The sequence below is a fragment of the Eubalaena glacialis genome, chromosome 17, assembly GCF_028564815.1.
Source record: "Eubalaena glacialis isolate mEubGla1 chromosome 17, mEubGla1.1.hap2.+ XY, whole genome shotgun sequence".
Lineage (NCBI taxonomy): Eukaryota > Metazoa > Chordata > Mammalia > Artiodactyla > Balaenidae > Eubalaena > Eubalaena glacialis.
In genome coordinates, this window is record NC_083732.1 from 5,210,499 (window position 1) to 5,232,725 (window position 22,227).

General features: G+C 45.8%; 1 protein-coding gene across 1 annotated transcript; it reads left to right on the plus strand.

Annotated features, from left to right (window-relative positions):
* Positions 1-472: 472 nt before the first annotated feature.
* On the plus strand, positions 473-6,046 carry CHCHD7 (coiled-coil-helix-coiled-coil-helix domain containing 7). The gene is made up of 4 exons (XM_061171675.1): positions 473-579; positions 3,439-3,508; positions 5,083-5,181; positions 5,908-6,046. Exons 2-4 carry the CDS (start codon positions 3,455-3,457, stop codon positions 6,010-6,012), a joined length of 258 nt encoding a protein of 85 aa, XP_061027658.1. The 5' UTR covers positions 473-579; positions 3,439-3,454; the 3' UTR covers positions 6,013-6,046.
* Positions 6,047-22,227: the final 16,181 nt, after the last annotated feature.

The following is a 22,227-nucleotide window of genomic DNA, read 5'->3' on the forward strand; positions in this document are numbered from 1 at the left end:
GCCTCTTTCCAGCAGCCATTGTAGTGTATGCGCTGCCCCTGCAGCCCAACTTGCAGCTGCCGCCGCCGCCGCCGCCGCCGCCGACGTCGCGCCCACCGCTGCCTCCCCCGGCCCGCTCGGCCGCCGCCCCCGCCTCCCGCCGGCCCGCCCCCTGCCCCCGCCCGCCGCTGCGCCCGCCCCCCCCGCACGCTCCGCCCCGGGGTCGACCACTGGACGCCGCCGCCGCCGCAGCTGGGCCCGCCGATTGGCTCGCCACGCCGCCCGTCAAGCCGAAGTGTTAAGAGGCGGGCCGCGGCGCGGGGGGGCGCGAGGGGGCGGGGCCGCGCGCGCCGCCCCGCCCACTCCTCCCGCTTCGGCCCTCCTCCCGCCGGCCGGGGGCGGGGCGAGGCCCGCCCGCCCCCGCCGAGCCAGGCCCCGCTCGGCTGTCAGTCAGGCGGCGGCGCTCCCCGATTGGGCCGGCGGCCGCCGGGGAGCGGGGGCAGCACGTTGGGATGCGCGCTACTTAAGGTCCCGCTGCGTGAGCCATTGACGTGTTTGGAGCTGGAGACGGCCTGGGCGCTGGTGAAGCGGCCGCCCGAGGTGAGTAGTTCCCCGCCCTTCCCTCTGCGGCGGCTGCCGGGCTGCGGGAAGAGACCGGCGCGCCTGGGCCGCAGCGGGGCCCGCATCCGCTTCTTCGGCGTGACGCCGCTTCCACCAGGCCTCACCTGGGCGCGGGCCCCTTCCCGTCACATCCTCCCCGCAACACGGGTCTCCTCGGGCCGGGGACGAGGAAGTTGCCCCCTGCCTGGGCACCCCCGGCCCTTCCTTCACCCTTCTTCCCAGCCGTTGGAGCGTAACTGCCTAGCCCTGCCCCCAGTTCCCTGCGTTTTCCTCTCCCCCTGCCCTTCTGGGCGCCGTCGAAGGTGAAGGTCGGAGCAAGGTGGGTTCACCTGCGCCCGCCGTCGGTGGGCCGGGCAGCTCGCTGGAGGCAGCGGGGCCTGGGGCCCGCCTGGCTCCAGGGTCTCCGCTCGCCTTCCCCGCCCCCTCCGCAGGGCCACCGCGACTTCCTGACCCTGCCTGCCTGCACCCAGCCGTGGGTTAAAGGCTTGAGGGCTTCGCAGGACGTGTTTCAGCTTCCCGACGGTTGCCCTGCGGTTTGGGAGGGCCGCAGCCCCTGCCAGGGCAAGGACCAGCATGGGAGGGGTGGATTGGACGGGTCAGTAGCGTCCGCGTCCCCCTTCCCTTGCAGAGCTGCTCGGAGTGGGGACCTGAACCACTCACTGGGTGGGAAATCAAGAAATACTTTTTAAAGCAGTTTGCCCTTTGGAAAAGGTTTTAGAGCTATTCCTCAAACGTGCTGTGCTGTTGCGGCCCCTCTCTCAAATCGTTGGTTTCTTTCTGACTGTCCCCTGCAAGTAGAGCTTCGTCACGTTTGTTTGGTACCTTCAGAAACTAAGTAGATAAGGCCTCGCTGGCGGAACACTCGATCTCGACTTCAGCCCCGCTCCTCACTGTAAACTGACATTTCCTCTTCATTTCCAGTTGATACATGAGGATTCATGCAAAGAAGGTGACAGTCGGAAATCCAAACTTAGATTGACTTGTATTTAGAATCCGGAAGGGAAAGGAAATGAAAGGTGGATAAACTCCTACAGCAGACCTGATTCGGTATATGTGATGTTACCTCGGTGTTATTTGTAAAGAATTCCTGACCCATGACAATGATAAAATGCGAAGCAGAACATTTTCACAGAAGGCAGGCAACCTGAGTTCTGTCTGCGTCTGATCGTTGTTGAGATTATATCCAAGGCATATGAACAGCTAAGCAGAGTTCTCTGCTCTCACAGCATAGGACAGATGTAGAAAGGAAGGCTGTGAATTTACTTAGTGCCCTCACCTCTCATAAGAAGTAGTGAAGCCTGCAAAGGAATTGTATTCAGGAGAGAAAGAAGCTTCTACATATAGTTGAACAACATCTTGAATTTCCTTTTTGCCAAGATGTTTCTGCTAGCTAGGTATACTCACGTATTGGTCAGTGAAGATCATAAAATAGAAGGATGACTTAGTGGGTACTGAAAAGACCCCCGAATGATTAGGCTTTTTTCCATCCTTCTTTGCAAAGGTTACCTCCTTTAGCCTGGACATCCTGGTCTTTCTCTTAATAGAGAAAAGGAACTAGTTGACTCAAGATTCAGAATACCTTCACTTTTCAGGAGCCTGTGGGATTTGATTGTTTGTCCTGAATGTACTTTATTTTTTTTAACATGACTGATATTTTTTGATGGTCCCATCTTGGGCAAGGAAAGTAGAAACCACTTTGTACAAAAATTCTGAGCTCTGTCTGGTTATACTGATGCAGTTTTTATTCAGTGGTGTTTTTGGTAAGTCATACTGCATTATTTGCTGGCTTCTCCTTTGATCTTCAGGTAAAAGACAGTTAAGCTAGAACACCGTTCAGGAGTAAGTTCCTTAAACTTAGTGCAGAGCGTTTAAAAATATTTGTGGGTGGCTTCATCGATAGTATGCCAATACGTTGAAATAAACAAAAATTACTTTTTAGTAATTAACAGTTGGTTGATTATTTTTTTAGTTTTCTCTTTTAGTTTATTTCTATGGCATGTCTTTGAAGATAATCGTATACCGATTTCAATTAACTTCATTATAGAGAGTAGTTGTCCTGGGATAGAGTCGACATACTTGTTATATGAGTATATGACTTGACTTGGAATCACTAATTGGCTCTTAGAGAGCTGTTGTCGTCTTTAATGGACACAGGCTTCTTCAGAGCTGTATCTGTATACGGCTTTAGTTGGAAGATGAATGCTCCACAGTAGCATTCCCTGACTTCCTTCAACCCTGGGAAGTATCAATTAAATAGAAGATGCCCCTGGAAGTTAAGTTTCAGATTTCTTTTTTTAACTTTTCAGAATGTCAACTAAGTAATAACTTTGTTTTGTTTTTGTTTTTGGTATATTGGCCACCCCAGGGCCGGCCATGTAGTAGACATTCACGTACTTTAGTTAACAAATGTTTTTGCTAAAGTTGGGTTGTACTAAATTATTCCACCCTTATTTTGTGTGCTAATCTATGTATAATAAGGAAGTAATAGAGTGCATGCGGTATTCTTAGGTTTCGTTAGTACATTTAATTGCTTAACCTTTAGCAATAGGAGTAAACTAAAACCAAATTTTAGCTGAACTATCTTTCTTTCTGGATATTGTAATTAAATTTCAGTAGATGCACTTCAGTAATTTAAATAAGGCCTTTGTGCTGAGGCACACGTCAGTGCAAAGGAGAATCACATCCAAGTCTTTACTCTGAAAATACAGAGGTTATATGAGTTCCTCACTGGATAATCATTATGCCAAAATTAACTTTTGAAGTACTTGTGGAGCTGATGAGATTTACTGGCTTATATTGTCATCCACTGTGTAACTCTTCCGCAACATCTGCCTGCAGGAAGAAGACAGTTAGGATGTCCGTGGTAACTGGAAGGCTGAGAGATCCTGACATAAATCCTTGCTTGTTGGTAAGCCAGTTCGTTTTTAATTGTCGCGAGTATTAAGTTGGAAAAACAGGCTTTTTGTGATTTTGTGGGCGTCAGTTTTCTTCAGTTCTTAAATAAAGTTATTTCTGTACAAGAAATATTCCTGGCTTGTGTATCCTTATTTCACTAGAGCATTTTTAGATATTCATAATCTAGCTAACAAGGATTCATCTCTTTTAAGTTTCCCTAATTTGTATAACATCACTGTTATACTAGACAAGCATGTGTAACACTGAGGAAATTCTTGAGTCCAAACATGCAAAGATGGAAAGTAGGTATTTTTAAACGGTCACTGAAATTTATGTTTTGATAGCAATGATTTCATCATGTCCCTGAGACAGCCTGGCTGAGGATAAGGGCTGATAACTGAATTAGGCTATTTAAAGCCTGAAGGTTTTCACAAAGGTATCATGTAAACAGAACATTTTGTTGTAATGGTAAGGTTTTATTGGCATTTATTTGGTAAGATTAGCGGTTCTTACTTGTGGCATTGTCACCCTTGAATAATGCAGTCATTGGACTGGTGCTATGAAAATTATGTTCCCGATCCTATATGCATTTTCCAAATATACACATTCATTAAATATTCGGCTTAGAAAATTAGCTTTGCTATACATATGAAATCTGTTTAACAGCTTTAGCTAGACCATGTTTCTTAGATCTGTGAAGCAAGTTACCTTCCCCTTTATTTAAAGCTTTCCTTTAGCTGGAGTCTCAGAATCATGCCTTTCACTTTGAAGTTTGTTCTCCAATCTACTTCCAGTTCAGACAGCTGAAATTTAACTCCCAAATGGCAGCTACCCTCCTTTGAACTCTTAGCCCTGTGTTGCTCATTGTGGTTTTGAAGTGATATTAATGATACCTATTAAAATTGCTCCCATAATAGTGTATTTACTTGCGTAATGGAGCAAAGGATAGCCTAACATGCGTTGAGATGACTGTCGTTAATTTAAGTTACCTCGATGCAGACCGGTCATTAGCAACTTACTTAGGTTCTGGAAACCACCTCAACTCAAACATTCAAGTCCAAGCGAGAACTTGGAGGGGCGGAGAGCTGCCCTCCGAGTCGGGAGACTGGGTTTTGCTTCCATGTACAGCAGTGATTCCCTCCCCGCTCCACTCCGCCTCGCGTGGCTTGTGGGATCTTAGTTTCGAGACCAGGGATTGAACCCGGCAGCGAAAGCGCCGAGTCCTAACCACTGGGCCGCCAGGGAACTCCTTGCATCGTGATCTTGAGCACGTTGCACCTTGCCTCGGCCTCTTCATTGAACGGTTACTGGGTTAAGTGATCTCAGTCAGTGCTTCGACTCAAATTCCTGTGATCAGATATTCAGAGAACTGACGCAACTGTGAAAAGGAAGATGTCTGCTTTGAGCAGAATGAATGCTGGGATAGTTGGAAAGATAATTCTGTTCCTGTTCATTATCTGTTCGTTCAAATGAACAAAAAGGAACTATTTCACATCACCTGCTCTGGGGGGGAAGCAGCTTCAGAAGTTTGGTTTTTTTTTAGATGCCATTCCACCTCTTAAATGATACCTATCTTACATATTTAAGGAATCTGATGCTTCTACCAGATGTATGGATGAAAATAACTATGACAGGGAAAGGTGTTCCACTCACTTCCTGAAGTACAAAGACTGCCGGAAGTTCTGGGTAAGCCTAGTTTGGTTACCTTTATGTTAAAACCAGAGCCTGAAGTTTGTCAGTACCCACAATCCTTCCTTAGTGATGGCTGTCGGAAACTTACCTTTTTGGCTTGATCCTCCGTGTGCCCTGAAGGATCCTTGGGCGCTCTCGGTAGCTGCCACACCCTCCTCCCACGTGTAAGGACGCAGCTCTCATAGAGGTGGGTCTTCCTACGTGCATAAGCGTCTGTGGCCCTAAAGTGATAGCCTTGTTATAATTGGAGTTTTCTGGAGGTGAGCGGAACGGGTGGCTCGCCCCGTCACAGCGCGCATCAGGCTTGCTTTCCTCTTCCTCCTCTCCCGCCATCACCCGTGGTCCCATTTTTGGCGGACGTTGCCGTATAATTTCTGTTTCTCTGAGCACTGGATGCAGCTGCTTCCCGTCCCTCTGCTAGATCACCTGTTGGTTTCATTCGGCGGTTATTCCGTAGCTCCTCTCGATGGGCCTGAAGTTACAAAGTGTGTCCCCACCCCAGTTCCAGTTAACATATTCCTGTGCGAATGATCACTTCTGTTTAATTGATAATCGTCTGAAAACAGTATCTGGAGTCCTAGAATTCATTCTTTGTTTTTTTTTTTTAAACTCGGTTTTTTATGTTTCCTTTTTGAAGACCACAATAGCAGATTACTGGCAATTGATTAGCATTTAGTACTTGACTGATTTTGGTTTCTTCTTTTTTGTACATACACACAGAATTCTATCATGATCCAGAGAAGACGGAGTGGAGTGAAGCCGTCTATGCCTACAGCAGCAGAGAGAGACATAATCCTGGGAGCAATGGGCAAGATGCCCTATTGAGTGTTTGCATTAAAGTGGTTTATTTAACGCAGAAGCAGATGAATATGTTTAATAAGTGGTTACGGTAACTTCTTAAGACCTTCCAGGCCTTACCCAGACAGATCGCAGATTCCGCCAGGGGAAGCCCTGTGTCCTCTGTGTTTGCTCTCAGTGCCATAACGAGAGCAGGCCAGTCTGGCTGTGCCGTGTCCCCAAGTTGACAAGACTTCCTGAAGGCAAGGGAGCGTCAGGAAAGACTCCACGAAGAGTTGAGCTTTTCCGCTGGGTTTCGAAAGAGAAGTAAGTCATGAACGAGGAAGGACTTAATGGGGGTGAAAGGGGAGCAGTGCTTCCAAGGAAGAGAAGTGATGTGAGTGACAACATGATGGAGGGAAAGCTGGAGCCACATCTGGAGCGCAGTGTGTAGACGGTCCCCCTGGAGGGTAAGGTGGGGGACTGAGTGGTGGGGAGAAGATGGGAAGGTAAGTCCAGGGTGGGTGCGTGGCGGGCGTCTAATCCCAGTGTGTTAGTAAGATCCCTGCCCTGACTTCACTCACGTATCTCGGTTTAAAAAGGTTAGGGGAGCAGGGGAAAGGCAAGGTTGGCTTAAGTGGCATGAGAAAGAACTGGCTTTCTTCATTTTCTTTCTTTACGGAAAGGCTTAGTCAAAGGATTCTGTAGCTCAAATCTATGAATACTGGACAACCTTGTGAAGGTGTAGTATCCTTGAACCACAACAATGGAAAGAAAAGGTGATACTTTCAGAAGTAGGATTTCTACTTGCAGGATGAGGTGGACAAAGGAGGGTTTGGGGTTCATCAGGTGATTGCAACACAGGATGAGGCTGGAGCTCAGCTTCATTTTATGACATAAAAGCAGGAACATTCAGTATAGTGACCGGGGTGGATTGTGTAGCAGCTCTCAAACTCACCGCCTTTTAAAATCCAGTTTGTTTCATTTACAGAATTGTAAAACATACATTATTTGATAAAATTTAATGTACATATAAAGTCAGTGAAAACGAATAGTTTGTGTCCCTTTTTTTCATCTGGTCCTGGAGCGAGAGTATTATTTTAATGGATGCTGACAACAGACTATCCATCTCGTTGGTCTGAATCCAAAACCCAGGTCAGATGTTTTTAAACCATATGATCTTGATTTTCAGATGTGATTCTATTTGAATAAAAGATAGATTCTTTCAGAAATTCTTTGATTTGTACTGATTGCTCTAAAATGATGGATTAAAATAGGAGCTGACAAGAAACTAATACATACTGTGTAAGAAGCATTTCAGTACTTTGAAGCTTGTTCAAGGGTTTGGAATTTTAATGTCACCCTTTTCAAAGGTACATACCAACAGCAGCATTCATCCGGTAGCTATTTGTCCTGGCCTAGCTCCTTTTTTTTTTTTTTTTTTTTTTAATAGCAGGTTCATTGAGATGCAGTTTGTAAACCATATAAGCCATCTATTTAAAGTGTACAGTGCGATGGTTTTTAGTGTACTGACAAAGTTGAGCAGCTGTCCCCACAATGGATTTTAGGAGGCATCACCCCAGAAAGAAAGCCTGTACCTGTTAGCACACACTGTTCCTTTCCTCCTAACACCACCCTTCCTTCACTTCCCCAACACTTAGGCAACTACCAATGTACCTTTTGTCTCTAGAATTGCCTATTCTGGACATTTCCAGAAATGGAATCATACAACATGTGGTCTTTGGTGGCTGGCTTCTTTCACTTAGCCTCATGTTTTCAAGGTTCATTCCTGTTGCATGTATCAGTACTTCATTCCCTTTCACTGCTGAGTAACCTTCGATTGTATGGATGTACCACGTTTTATTTATACACTCATCAGTTGATTGGTATTTGGGTTGTTTGCACTATTGGCTATTTTATGAGTCATGTTGCTTCTTGAACTTCTGTGTACGAGGTTTTGCGTGGACATTAATTTCTTTCTGGATGTATACCTAGCAGTTGAATTGCTGGGTCATATGGTAACTGTGTTTAGCCTTTTGAGGAACCAGCAAACTGTTTTCCAAAGTGGCAGCACCATTTTGCAATGTATCAGAGTTCCAATTTCTCCACATCCTCATTAACCCTTATTATCTGCCTTTGATTACAGCCATTCTAGTGGGCGTGAGCTGGTATGTCACTGTGGTTTTGATTTGCATTTCCCTGATGCCTAATGATGCCAAGCATCTTCACGTGCGTATTGGCCACTTGTATATCTTCTTTGGAGAAATGTTCTGTCGGGTCCTTTGCTCATTTTTAAATTAGGTTGTGTATCTTTATTACTGAGTTGTCAGAGTCCTTTACATACTAGATACAAGTCCCTTATAAGACACATGGTTTGTGAATCTTATCTCCCATTCTGTGTGGGTTGTATTTTCACCTCGTGGTGTCCTTTGAAACACAAAAGCTTTTAATTTTGATGAAGTCCGATTCATTTTTTGTTGTAGCTTTCGGTGACATATCTAAGAAAAGGTCCAAAGGTTTACATCTATGTTTTTTCTAAGAGTTTTATGGTTTTAGCTTTTGATCCATTTTGAGTTAATTTTTGAATGTGGTGTGAGGTAGGGGTCCAGCCTCGTTCTGTTGCACACATGGCTGTCCTGCCTGTCGTCCCTGCCTCTTCTGCTGAGAAGCCTGTGGTTTCTCCTGAGTTGTCTTGGCACCTTTGTGGCACAGCAGCTGATCGCATCGGTGAGCGTGTTTCTGGACCTCAGTTCTGTCCCCTGATCCCTGTGTTGATCCTAATGCCAGTAGCGCACCGTCCTGATGACTGTGGTCCTGCGGTGATGGTGCAGCTCCTCGATGATTGGCATCTATAGGTGAGTCTTCTGTGAAGTACGTTGGAAGACAGACTAACTGGGGATTTCTGATCAGCAAACTCTTAACACGTGTAAGCATAATGTGGCTCTACCCAGGCAACACTGTTCAGTTCTAACTTTGTCTTCAGTAGTTTCCTAATTTCTTGCTTACACCTTTGCACACACCCTGCTGACTTCAGGACACTATTCTTGTAAGCTGGTTGTTAGAGATCTTGTTGCACCACTTGAAGGGACAGAGTCCCAGGGGTTTCCCTCGTCATCACTGTTAAATTGGCCACTCTTTTATTTCTCTTTCTAAGATTCTACTTTGGGAGAGGTGAAGCTAATAAATTAATTGTGTCAGGACGTGAGTAGGTGCCTCGAGAAATTTGGGAGTCAGGCAGGCCTTTGGAAGCAACTGTCGACTAACAAGATGCATAGAAGGTATTTTACTGTGTTCCCGTGCGTCTCACGCTGGTAGGAAGCGTCTCATTGCAGGTTCCATGTGTGTGGTATGCAAAAGCAGTCCTTTTGAGAATCACTGTATCTATCTGAAAGCTCCTGGGGGATGCAGCAATGTCATTTGTGGTTCTGCCCATAACGCCTGGCAAGCGTCTAGTACGTAATAAAGGATCAACAGCTGTGTATGTGTTTGGGGAGGGAAGGCTTTTAAAATTGAACACATTGAAAAACTTGCAGGTTCAGGGCTTCCCTGGGGGAGCAGTGGTTAGGAGTCCTCCTGCCAATGCAGGGGACACAGGTTCGAGCCCTGGTCCGGGAAGATCCCACATGCCGCGGAGCAGCTAAGCCCGTGTGCCACAACTACTGAGCCTGCGCTCTAGAGCCCGCGAGCCACAACTACTGAGCCCACGTGCCACAACTACTGAGCCCACGTGCCACAACTACTGAGCCCGCGTGCCACAACTACTGAGCCTGTGCTCTAGAGCTGGCGAACCACAACTGCTGAGCCCGCATGCCACAACTACTGAGCCCGCACGCCTAGAGCCCGTTCTCTGCAACAAGAGAAGCCACCGCAATGAGAAGCCTGCGCACCGCAACCATGAGTAGCCCCCGCTCGCCGCAACTAGAGAAAGCCCGCGCACAGCAACAAAGACCCAGTGCAGCCAAAAATAAATAAATAAATTTATTTAAAAAAAAACGCAGGTTCAAACAATGCCAACGGGTTTACAATGTAAATAAATCTGCCCAGAAGCAGCCAACGTCAAGGGTTTTCACGGTTTTATATGTATGTACAAGCATATCTGTGTATTTGTTTATTTGTTTTGCGCAAAAGGCACATCATAGTACACGAGTGGGGGCCCTCTGCTTTTCTCACGTAGCGATATAGTTTGGAACAATTCCCCATGCGTGGTTACAGATTTACTCTAGTTCTTTCATTGTGCAGGTATACCGTCCTGAAACCAGTCTCCCACTGAGGGGTCCCCTCTTAGGAACGAGGTGACAGCTGCATTTCTTTGCTTGTTCCGTTTTTATCTGTACGCTACGCGTATAGGAGTGGAAGGTTTCAGTAGTTTGCCTCGTGTAGGTGTTGCTAAACCCCCTCCCACAGGAAGCACACTCCCACGCCCAGAAGCAAAGCCTGAGAGTCTTCGTTCCTCACGCCCTCAGTCCCACTTGGCACTTTAAAACTTTCATCCTTGTAAGTTGATGAGTGAAAAATGGAATGGGCGTATTTATTTCCTTTGCTCATTTTTTTTTAGATAGTTGGTGTGGGCAATTTGGGGAACTCCTGGTATAGTAAGGGAATTACCTCTTTGTCAAATGTATTCTGTATGTTTCTCCCAGTTTGTCTATTAACTTTGTGTTTTCATTTCTGAGCAGTGTTTTACATTTTAAGGTAATTAAGTAGATCAGTCTTTTTGCCTATGGTTTCTGGTGGTCAGTAAATATTAAATGAATCCAAGTACAAGCACTGCACTTGCAGTTCAGTTCTGCTCAACAAACATTCGCCAGGTGCCCGCAACGTGCAAAGCGCTGGGGTAACCGTGTGGCAGGAGCAAGGCACCGCTGGCCGCAGGGGACTTCAAGATGCTCTCGGGAGCGGCCAGAGCAAGCTTCCCAGAGGGTGAGTGGCCTCGACAGACACGAAGGGGCACGTCCTCTTCACTGACTAGAGCAGAGTAGGTGAAGGGGATGCGGCAGGGGCTCTGGGCAGGTGGGCTGGGCTCACGTTGTGTGTGGCCCTGAATGCTGTTCCCGGGACTTAAACTTCCCTCTGTACAGAAAGAAAAGCTCTGCAGCGTTCTGAGATGGAGAAGGTCAAGTCCCGTGTGTGTTTAGAAGGATAGTTCTGGAGGCGCTGAGACAGAGGTTATCGCGATGACCCTGGATTCCTACGACCGTCTACACTGTTTCCCTCGGGAATCCTCGCCCTGCTCCAGGTCCTTCTCGGGGCCGCAGCCCGGAGAACCTCCCTAAATGCAAACCCAGCAAGCCCCCTGCTTAAACTTCCCAAGACCTGCCATTACCTCAGGATAGACATCCACACTCCTTCCCCTGGTTTCCAAGGTCCTCTGGATCTGGCGACATTTGTAAAGGGTGCAGCCTTGAGTAAGCTGGGGAGGGTGTGTTTTTGGACACACGAGGCCCAGACTCTGTCCTCAAGGACCTTAGACTTCAGAGAGGGAGACAGACGGGAATGTCCCTGCCACTCCTTCCAGGCTCAGTGTCTTCCCTGCACCATCGCTGCCCCTGGGCGGCCCGGTCCTCCCCGCCGAACGCCCAGGCTTCCCGGGGCCGCAGTCAGGTCTCAAAGGGCCTTCGGCCCCCGGCCCCCTCTGCAGCCTCCCTGCCGCCCCGGTCAGGGCCCATCGCGCCCCCCTCACCACCCCCCCCCACCCACTGCGGTGGTTCTCACATTGTGAGTTCATATAATCAGATGAGGTAGAACCAGGCAAATAAAGTCACCCGGATGGGCTTTTAAGTTTTCACCTTTTGTTTTTATTTTGCAGAAGCAGAGTAAGAGAAATGTCTCCCAAGTGTGAAATGCTTTATTCTGAGAAGGAGACTGAAAGAGGTGAACCGGTTGTGCTTTGAGTTATAAACACAGGAACAGCTTTCGTGCACAGGCATCCTTATGAGGAGCCGCCTGTGTCGTTGGTCGTGTCCACGCTCGAAGCCCGAGGCGGCGGGGTGGCGCGCTCAGATTCTCTCTGTATTTCATCACTGTGTTTAGAGACCACAAATATGTCGGCTTGGTACCGACTCGGGCTCCTCCCCAGTTCCGATCGTCCTCCCGGAGAAAGAAGAGAGTCGGGACTGTCTCCCGGCCCGTCTTCAGGGTGGGCAGGATGAGGAAGGGGCAAGTGTAGGGCGCTGAGATGGGGGAGGAGAGAGTGAGCTGCCCAGTGAGGTGGGCACCGAGGGTGAAGATCGTTCACACTGCAAGTAAAGCTTCCAGCGCCAGAACCTAAACCAAAAACCTCACTTAATACCCAGAAGCGAGACACAACATGATGTGGAAACGGCATTGCATTTGGAGTCACAATATCCAGGTGTGAGCTTGGGCTCTGCCCCTTACTGCCTGCCTGCACAGCCGTGAGCAAATCGCTTACCCTTCTAGAGCCTTTCGTACTGTGAGTATGCCCTAACTGTCCTGTAGGTTGTTGTGAAACCCAAAGCAGATTTCACGTGTGTTGTTCAAGTAGATATTACTAATATTTGAAATGCACTGATAAAGATAGATAGTGGATTTATATGTAATCAGCAAAAGCCTGGCTGATTTTGGTCTCCTCTGAAAACCATAATATCAACTACTACAATCTTCTTACTTGACCCCCTCCCTAAAGCCCTCCCTAAAAAATACCCCCAAACCCCATCTCTGCTAGAAGAGGTTGCAAGAAGTCAAACTGATCATTGTTTTATTTCACGCCCTCACTTTTACAGTTTTATTATGTAATTTGGCCCAGAATGTTCTCTCCTCTCATTTTCTTCTCACACTCTACCACTATCCTAGTCACTTCATGTATACCTGAAAGCTCTAATAAGCAAGAACAAGTACAAAAAAATTCATTTTGGGGGTGGGGGTCAGATTAGAAGAACAGGAAATATTTACCAAGTCACTCCGAAGAAACTGACTAGGCATCGGCGTTCAGGGCCCGACGTGCGTGGATAGAATTGACCGCGGGCTGGGTGGTCCCTCTGCCGGCGCACAAGAGCCCTCTCCTTCCTCTTCTCTTCCAGAGCTGTCCTCTGTTCGCTTCAGGAGTCGCCCTGGCCTCTTGCTGGGTCAGCTCTGCCTCACGCTAGTCCCAGCCCCACTCCAGAAGCGGCTCTTCACCCTCCGCACCTCCTGCTGCCTGAGCGCTAAGTGCAGCTCTAGTCAGCTCTGGCCCTAATCAGATGCTGGTTTCCATCATGTCCCTGACTGTAGACCTAGGTTGTCCCCGTCACGTCCTGCACTAAACTGCAAAAGCAGGGACCGCCATGATACCTTGTGCAGCACCTTGCAGTTTGCAAGGTATTGTCAGAAACACGGTCGTATTTAACTCGCAGCCCACCCCTGGGAAGCCGGTGGTCTTCCCGGCTCGCAGATGCAGGAGTGAGACTTGCAGCGTATAAACTGCGGTTTGGTGCAGTTGCCTCCCGACCCTCGCATTTCTCCCGCGTGGACCCGGCCTCCTCAGCATCTTTCATTTCCTTTGCAGCTCCTGACTCTGCCTGGTATTCCAATTACTATTCATGTCACCATCTAGTACTTATTGAGTCTTGGGCACAAATGAAAGGCTTCTGCACGGGATGTAAAAGAATGAGGATTTATACTCTAGAAAGAAATATACAAACTAATCAGCGTCTGTGACTGTGTGACTGATTCTTTACTAAACTTCTAAGAAGCCTTTCAAATGTTTGGTGCCGGGTGCCCTGTCAACCCTACATGCTTCTGCTCTTGAGGTGACAGTGGGATGTGGCATTGCTGAGATGACCGTGCTCTTTGTCGTGAAGAACAAGGAGGGAAGACCAAGGTCTGCGTCATCTGCAAAGCAGACTTTTTTCCTGGATATAAAGGTGGGTTTTGTCATTTTGTTGTGCCGAAGTGCTTCCTGACACATACCTATGCCCCTTAGAGACTGGGGACTTGTGGCCAGGGGTTGGGGCGTTTTCAATTCATGGTTCATGGGCTCGGCTGCTGGAGTTGTCATCTGTCTCCCTGCTTCCTTCTCCCTTTCAACGTAGATGTCATCTTGTAGAGCAGCATTCCAGAGCCTTGACAGCTTCTGTATGTAATTCCCACTCTTGAAGAATGTCTTTCACAACCTCAATAGACTATATTTCTCTACGTCTTGGGAAAACAAGACCAAACAACGCCAAGAATAGCAGCAAACCCCGCCTGGTTAACTCTCCTGAGTCCTGTTCCCCGGCAGGCGCGGCTCCAGCCCCTCATGGCCGCGTGGCCCCCGAGATCCAGCACAAGACGGCTTAGAGCAGTGTTTGGGTCAGTTACCTGTATGTCTCTAGAAACCCCTTTATTTATCATTTGGGGATGGGGGTGGGGTGAAGATGTGGAAAGCAGAGGAAATCAGGGACAGGGTGAGAGGGGTGCGGCTGGTGGTTGAAGGTGAGGGTTCTGCTTTGTTCTGGCTCGATTTGTAACCCCACTTCTTTCTAGCTGTCCTAAGCCGTGGGCTTTGGATGATTACTTAGATGCAGAAACCTCAATTTCTGCGACTATAAAATGCCAACATTTTATAGTTCCTGTGAGCATCGAGTCAGATGATGTCTGTAAAAAGCTTAGCACAGTAACGGGACCATAGGAAGCACCAATAAGTATCAGCTATTTTTATTCTGTATCCTTCCCTTTTGAGGAGAAGGAGAAGTAAAATATCCTCATGAAATCTCCATTCAAGGAGATTAAATTTTGAAAATCAGAGACTTTATACTTTGTTTTTTTCTTCACGGGAATAGTAGATCAATACCACTTATTTCCATGTTGTTGAACTCCTCGTACTCTCAAAATAGCATCCTAGTCTTGACTAAGAGTTCTTTAGTGCTGAGTGATTGCAAAACTAATTATAGTAATTTTACTATTTGGGTATCTTTAAGGGAGAGGGCCAGCTGCATAAGATTGTATAATTTGGCACTAGTAATCTTCAAGAAGGCAGTAGCATATTTACAAAGATAGTCTGACTCTCTTCTAATTTGAAGAGACTTTCCTCCTGAAGTGTTTATGGCTCTGAAGTTTTGAATACTTCTCTAAACAATAGAACAAATGATGGGATGGATTTACTTAGAAGGGGTGAACAACCGAGAGAGAACACATTATGTATTGAAACATGGGGCTCTTTGAAGAATATGGGTCAGACTGGACGAAAGAAATGGTTTTGTTTAGGTTAAATAAAAGTTCTGGGCCACAGGGATTATGGAAGGATGTAGAGAGTGCAGAAGAAAAACATGGACAAAGTTTAAAATTTTGCCAAAGCTTTGTACATAGAGATAAGGAAAGTAAGGCAAAGATTTAGCAGTCTATAGGGTATGCTTTATGATCTGAGCATTAGAGAAATATCTATCTTTTGACATTCATTCATTTGTACCGCAAAAACCTTTTTGTTTGTTTTTCAGCAAATACTTATCGAGTACTTACTATGTGCTACACTGTCCTTGGAACTTAAGGTTCATTACCAAACAAGATAGGCAAAGACTTGTGCCCTCATGGGACTTATATGACTGAAGAGAGAGACAGAGAGACAGAGACAGAGAGACAATGAATTAGCAATAAACACAATAAATGAACTAGTGTATCAGAAAGTTATAAGTGCTGTGAACAAAGGGATTATTAAGGCAGGAGAAGACGGGTGAGGAGTAATGGATGTCGGAGGGGGAGAGGATGTGGATATGCTGTATGCTCAGTCCTCCGGCAGCAGTTGGGGCCACCACGCAACGGGTGACTTTGCTTCTTGCTATTCTGACTTTGCTTTTCTAATGAACGTCTCCTGGGTTTTAGGATATGGAGGTAAAAGAGGTCATACGAGTGTCCCTGGGAGAGCAGGAGAGCAGGATTAGGCATTTAAAGAACCTGGAAATCACATTTATTGAGGTAATGGGAATGCACAGTGAAAAGTAGTGTTGAAGCTTCCCAGGGTCCAGGCAACCAAGGACAACAGGGAAGGCAGGACAGTGAGAGTGTGCCGTGAACTCAAAAACCACACGCAGCAAGGAGCGAGAGCTGTGGTCATACATAAAATAAACAAAAGGCTCTGCAGGAAGGTTTTAGATTCAAAAACGCTTTCGATTTTGGATCGATAGAGTGCTAAACGCCTTTGAAGAAAATCTCTTCCCACGGGATTCTAAGATCCTAAGTGAGAAACTCAGTGAACTGCCTGCTGACGTGACTCCCAGCACCTCCATGGCTGCCTCAGTTTCTCTCTTACCTCCAGGACATGGCACTGCGTACCCGTGGTCGAGCTCGGAGCTGTGGTCAGAGGCTGGTGGAAAATGCTCAGGATTCTCATTTGAGGTTGGAGGAATGTCATCTCAGGGAGAGGGAAGAAAAACTTCTGTTTTTCTGTGCCCTGTCCTAGCTGCCGGGGACCTTGCTAAACACTATTTATTGGACCTTCACCTCTGACAGAGGCAAGCAAACGTGATGAATCTGAGTCTCAATTGCGGAGGGCCCCTCTAAGCCAGCGGGAGAATTTGACCGCCTCTGACCTACTGCTATACATTTATGCCAGAGTCGGGCCCTGCTCCTCAGTTCCCAGCCTTGGACTGAAGAACCGGGTCAGGAGAAGTGGAGGAACGAGAAACCCTGTGGCAAATTCCAAGACCTTCCCAGGGTCCCCCTGCACCCCGCCCCTGAGTGTGACGGCCCAAGTGTCTGCGTATCCGAGGACATGATACGACCAAGAATGCTCTGACCACCTACCTAGGTCAACACGGTTTCTCCCCTCTGATGCTTCAAGCTGGTGCTTGAAACCTCACAAAAGAATAAAATAGCACTTCTTAGAGTGTGCTGGAGGCATTGGTGTCTCCCAAAAGGAACCGAATGAATGAGACAAATTCACCTCTACATTCAGAACACCCTACATAGCCCACCCACACAAGACGTTGCCCAAGTCAAAATATTTCACAATATTCCACCCAAATTAAAACAATGGAGACAACCAGGGAGAGTAATAGGAACTGTGTGCTGTAACCAAAGGAAGAGAGAGCAGAGTCTGTGCGCCCACGGACACATCAGTGAAAAATAGGCAGCCGACATTTTTGCAATTTTTTCCCAAGTTTGGGAGATTCTTTTGCAGCAGATTTTCTGGCCGTCAGGAAGGGGATTACAGGAAGTGTAAGGGACACACGTGAGATGGAGAGAAGGGCACAGAGCTGGGGGCATAGAAGCATCTTTAATTTTCACTTGAAGCTAAACATTTTTATAGAGACTGTCAGAATTTGCTGGCCTCATGATAGAACTCTGCTACAAGTTGCAGTTGTTCCATAATGTAGACACAAGGAAGTGTTCCACGGAATTGTGTTTTTCCCCTTTGGTTTTCCTTGCTTCCGTGCAAAAATGTTAAAAAAAAAGTATACTTGGTGGTTTATTCTAAACAAATTCACTTTGGCACCCAGGTATTGCTCAAGCAGCCAACTTAAGTACTTATTTTTAAAAGTGTATTTTTGACTTTAAACACTTAAATCCATTGTGGTCTATCATGTCAATATATATTTTGGCTTGCGCACAGCTCTGAGAAGGCCTGGTAACATTCCTTAAAGGAGTCTCGGAAAGGCTCCTGCTGCAGAAGCATGGCCTCCCTGTTTCCAGTGCAGATAGGTGTGCATCCGAATACCTTCCAGCAAGTTCTGAGACGGCCTGTCCTCCTTTCTGCGAGCCAAATTCAGGCCCCGACGGTGGAGGAAATGTACCAACCAAATGAGTTGTTTTTCAGTGAGTGCAAACAGAATCCAAGAACCAGTGTGTGTGTGTGTGGGGGGGGGGGCGGTGAGCTCACATCTTGAAATAAGAACAACTTAAATTTGTACAACTTCAATTACAATTGGATCCAAGGTTTTTCTCATCTCATCTGCAATAACCACCTTGGAAGACAGGAGGGGCAGCTACTGAAGAGGAGGAAACAGATGAAAAAATATTCGACGATGGTCCAGGCCCATAATATTCTACCCAAGACAGCAGCTGGAGGAGCGTTTCACATACAGTTTGTTTGGTTTTGTTTCAACTTAAAATCCAGCGCACATCTCATGTAATAGTGCCTCGCGAGAATAAATTGGACTTCAGGTAAATACTTAAAATACTCAGTGTCAGACCAGTGAAAAATTTTATATTATAAATATTGGCAGGAATTGTTATTGTTTTTATTAGTATCCCAACTATTAAAGTAACACATGAAAGATTTTTAATAAGTCCAGTGGAACAGTTCAGGAGGGAAAAAAATGTTTCCCTGTCTACGCATTACTGGATGCCGTGCACTCCCAATTCATCCGGAACATTCTTTCAAAGCTTCTTGCGCTGTTCAGAGAAGATGGGTATTTGTAATGAGCTCCAGTCAAAGATGGAAATATTAATTCTGCCAAGAACATTTTCCAGAGATATTCCACTGTTAATAATTACAAGTTGTCTCCCAAATAAAGCAGTATTACTACCACTCCTGCTGCCATTGCTGCCGCTGCCTTTCCACTAATAATAACAATAACTAATATTTTTTAAATGCTTACTACACACCAAGTGCTGTGCTATGTACTTTTGTGGATATGTTGCATTTTTTCCTCATTGATTCTTCATAACAACCTTCATCCTCAGAGAAGAAAAACCTGTGACTTGAGAGGTTAAATAATTCGCTCATAGTCACATAATTAACACGGGATGGAGCCAGGATTGTTACTTAGGCAATGTAATTTCAGAACCCACAACCCGAAATTTTATGTTACAATCCCTTCTGAACAACTAACAATTAATAGTAATGATAATAACAACCGTAATATCTGAAACGTGTTGGTTGTTTATCATCAAACTTGTTTTTACAAATGACCTAAATGAGATTTGAAGAGGTGAAGTGATCTGCCCAAGTTCCCACGGCCAGTAAGTTAAAGAATAGAGATTCAGATTCAGGCAGTCTGATTTACAAAAACAGGGAAATTGAATCGCATAGTTCTACCACTTCCCCTTCCTGGGGATGCTCTCACCAATTAAATTGTAGGTGTAGATTCTCTCATATGAGGGCCTTGGATCCATGTCCTTTGAAATCCAAATTTCTGGGCTAGGAACTCTCAAACTTTTGAATTGGTGAGGAATCACTTTCATTCCTCTGGAATATTATAGATTACAAAAGAACTTGAGAGACCTGGAAAGGTGTAGGAAAAAACCTTCCAGGTGATTAGGGAGGTTTTATTGACAGATTCAAGGAATGACATTCTTTTCTGTACTGAAGATGCTTCCTACCAGGTAAAAAACGTTATGTCTGTTTTCACGAGAAAACGTTGCAAGGTGATGTGTGATGGCAGGTGCACTATCTCTCTGGATCCCGAGGCTTTGCAGAGAGTGATCCCTGCCCAGAGGAAGGTGAACTGCAAAAGCATCGCTCTCATCTAGCCTTGCCAGGGTCTAGGGATTAACACAAGAGGTGCTGTGGAAAGCTCACTGCAAGGCCAGCAAAAGGCATGATGCTTGCTTGTTTTGGTCCATCCCATCCCACAATGGAAACCACCATCACCATGTCAAGTAACGAAAGCTATCTTTACTATCGCCAATAGCGATAATGCAAGGAATTAGCTTCTATCATGGAGTCCCCCTTAACTCTGTCTTTACTTTTTGGGCAAAACCAGAGAAGAGACATACTGTTGGGTGTTCCTATAAGTGGACTTGGCTTTTTTCTTGAACATGTTCGTTTGAGTTCAGAACATGTACTGGCTTTCAAACTTTCCGAATTTCTAGAGGACACGTTGACGGAGATACATGCCCCTGGAGCAGTGTGGAGCCCTTCACCTACTGCCGCTGCAAAAATTGAAAACACCTGGATGGTTGCCAGAGGGACCCACATCAGGGAGGCAGGCAGAAGGTGTGCATCTTGGATGCCATCCCAGAGCAGTGGAATGACTCCAGTACTGCAAAAGGTCTCCTTGTACATGACCTGCCTAACCTGATGGTCCCAGGGGTGAAGTGTATACAGGGGTGGAGCATGTGAATCAGTGCTAGAGGTGAAGCCTGGCCATGGTTTCAATAAGAGCACCAGAGACCAGTCTGATACTGATTAGTGAGAAGTGTTTCCCGGACGAGGATGTGTGGCAGTGGGACACCCTGCCCATCAGACATTTTGGGAGTGAACCACTGTTCTGTGTGACCTTCGACAAGTCACTCAACCAGCCTGGTCTTTACTCTCCTTGTGCAGTAACTGAGAATTCGGGCTGGTGGTCATCAACCCTTCTCCCTCTGAACTGCTCTGATCTCTGGTCTAAACTCATAGACCATGCTTGGAGAACCATTGATCTAATAACCTAAAAAACTGACTGTATTTCCTTCCTATGCTACTGAAAGTATAAAGGAAGAAAAGCTTACTCATCGCTAGAATTTGGTTTCAGAGATATTTAATTACAGCATTTGGAGATGTGTCATTCATCCATAGCTGGTAAGAGTCATGGTCTACTGTTTTATTAAGTCATTACTCATCTCATTGTACAATTCCCAGTCTCTAATTCTTTTCCACCAGTATGTGTAAGGAGAGTCTTATTCTTCCATTCTCTGCATCTAGGTCCTAAAGTAAACCTATGTTGTTCATAATCTTTCATTCTGCTGCGTTTCAAAATTTTTCTACTCCTGATTTTCTATCTGATTATTTCTACTTTTCCCGACTATAGAATCATAGATCATAGTCTTTCAGAATTAAAAGTGATTTTAGAAGTTATTTAATCCTGCCTTTGTTTTACTTAATTGAAAATTGGGAACAGGAAAGATTATACAATTCGCCAAAGGCCTACAGCTGGCTAGTGGCAGAGTTCCGCTCAGGATCAGACGCCTAACCCTTGCCCTGCTGGTTTCGGTGAGACCCAGGGGGTTCTGGTTCACTCGGAGTGCAGAGCCCAATCTGATCTAATGTGAGAGATTTGGACACTGCCACCTGGCCTCGGAAATGCCCAGGTAGAGAGCCATAGTGTGAGATACATGCAGGGGTGGAGGGGGGAGAACCAAAGTGGAGTTGGGGACATTTGGTCTCCTTTTCAACTGGGTAGAAGGTGAACTCTAGGGATGAGTGACAGGAGAAGGGATTTTACTAGGATTAAACAAAGCTTGGATGTCTTCAAATGCAAGAATATTCAGCCAGACACTTCATTATGTATTTCGCCCAGATCTCTCCTCCTGTGAGGTTTTCTGACGAATGTGCACAACTTTGTTGAAAGTGCCAAACACAAAAGGCACACCTCAGCTGCTCTGGTGAGAATAGATGGGGAGGTGACGTGTAGAGGTGGGGAGCCCAATCTTTGGCCAACAGATGATGGAGTCTTGGAACAGGTGATGGTAACCACACAGAGGGGACAACAGATGCATGACAGCAAGGACACGGGAGGAAAACTGTCATCATGGGAATGCCTTCAGAGTAAGGAGGTGGATTGTGGGTGATTTTACTTTCTTTGTAAATATTCTTTTTTTTTTTTTTTTTTTTTGGTCTTGGTACATGTTGTTTCATTAAGAAAAGAATAAGTAAAAATTACTTTACTGGATCTTAGCCTGGAATGACTTTCTGGCTACCATTTTTTAAAGGATTACCTTTTATTTTGAAACAATTTCAAACTGATAGAAAAGTTGCAAGAATGATCCAAAGGACTTTGACAAACTCTTTAGTCAGATCCACCAATTGTTAACATTTGCTATGTTTGCACATTCTCTCTCCCCCTACACATGAAAATTATGAATTCTTTCTGAATCACTTGAGAGTACATTGCCCTTTACCCCTAAATACTTTAAGTGTATATTTCCTAAGAACAAGGACCTCCACTTACATAACCATGTACAATCATCAAAATCAGGGAACATTACATTGATACATTATTATTATCTAATCTGTAGACCTTATGCAAACTCCACCAATTGTCCCAGTAATGTTCTATATAGCAACTTTTTCCCCCTGGTTCTAGATCCAATCCAGGATCACACGTTACACTGAGTTTTTTCCACATCTCTTCAGTTTTCTTTAATCTGGATCAGTTTCTCCTTTTTTCTTTCATGACTGTCATTTTCCAAGAGTACAACCCATTTATCTGTAGAATGTTCTCCAGCTTGGGCTTATCTGTGATTTCCTCACGACTGGATTCAGGTTGTGCTTTTTTTTGGAAAGAGTCCAATCTAAGAGCTATTGTGGCCTTTCCGGTGCATCATACTAGACACACATGATGTGATTAGTTAGTATCTCTGATGAGGTTAATTACTGGTGATGTTAACTTAAGGGTAAGGCTATATATTTCAAATAGTAGTTGTTTT

Coding starts and splice junctions, on each gene's coding strand:
- CHCHD7 (XM_061171675.1), top strand. CDS start 3,455: ATGTCCGTGGTAACTGGAAGGCTGAGAGATCCTGACATAAATCCTTGC. Junction 3,509..5,082: donor ACATAAATCCTTGCTTGTTG/GTAAGCCAGTTC, acceptor TACATATTTAAG/GAATCTGATGCTTCTACCAG. Junction 5,182..5,907: donor AAGACTGCCGGAAGTTCTGG/GTAAGCCTAGTT, acceptor ACATACACACAG/AATTCTATCATGATCCAGAG.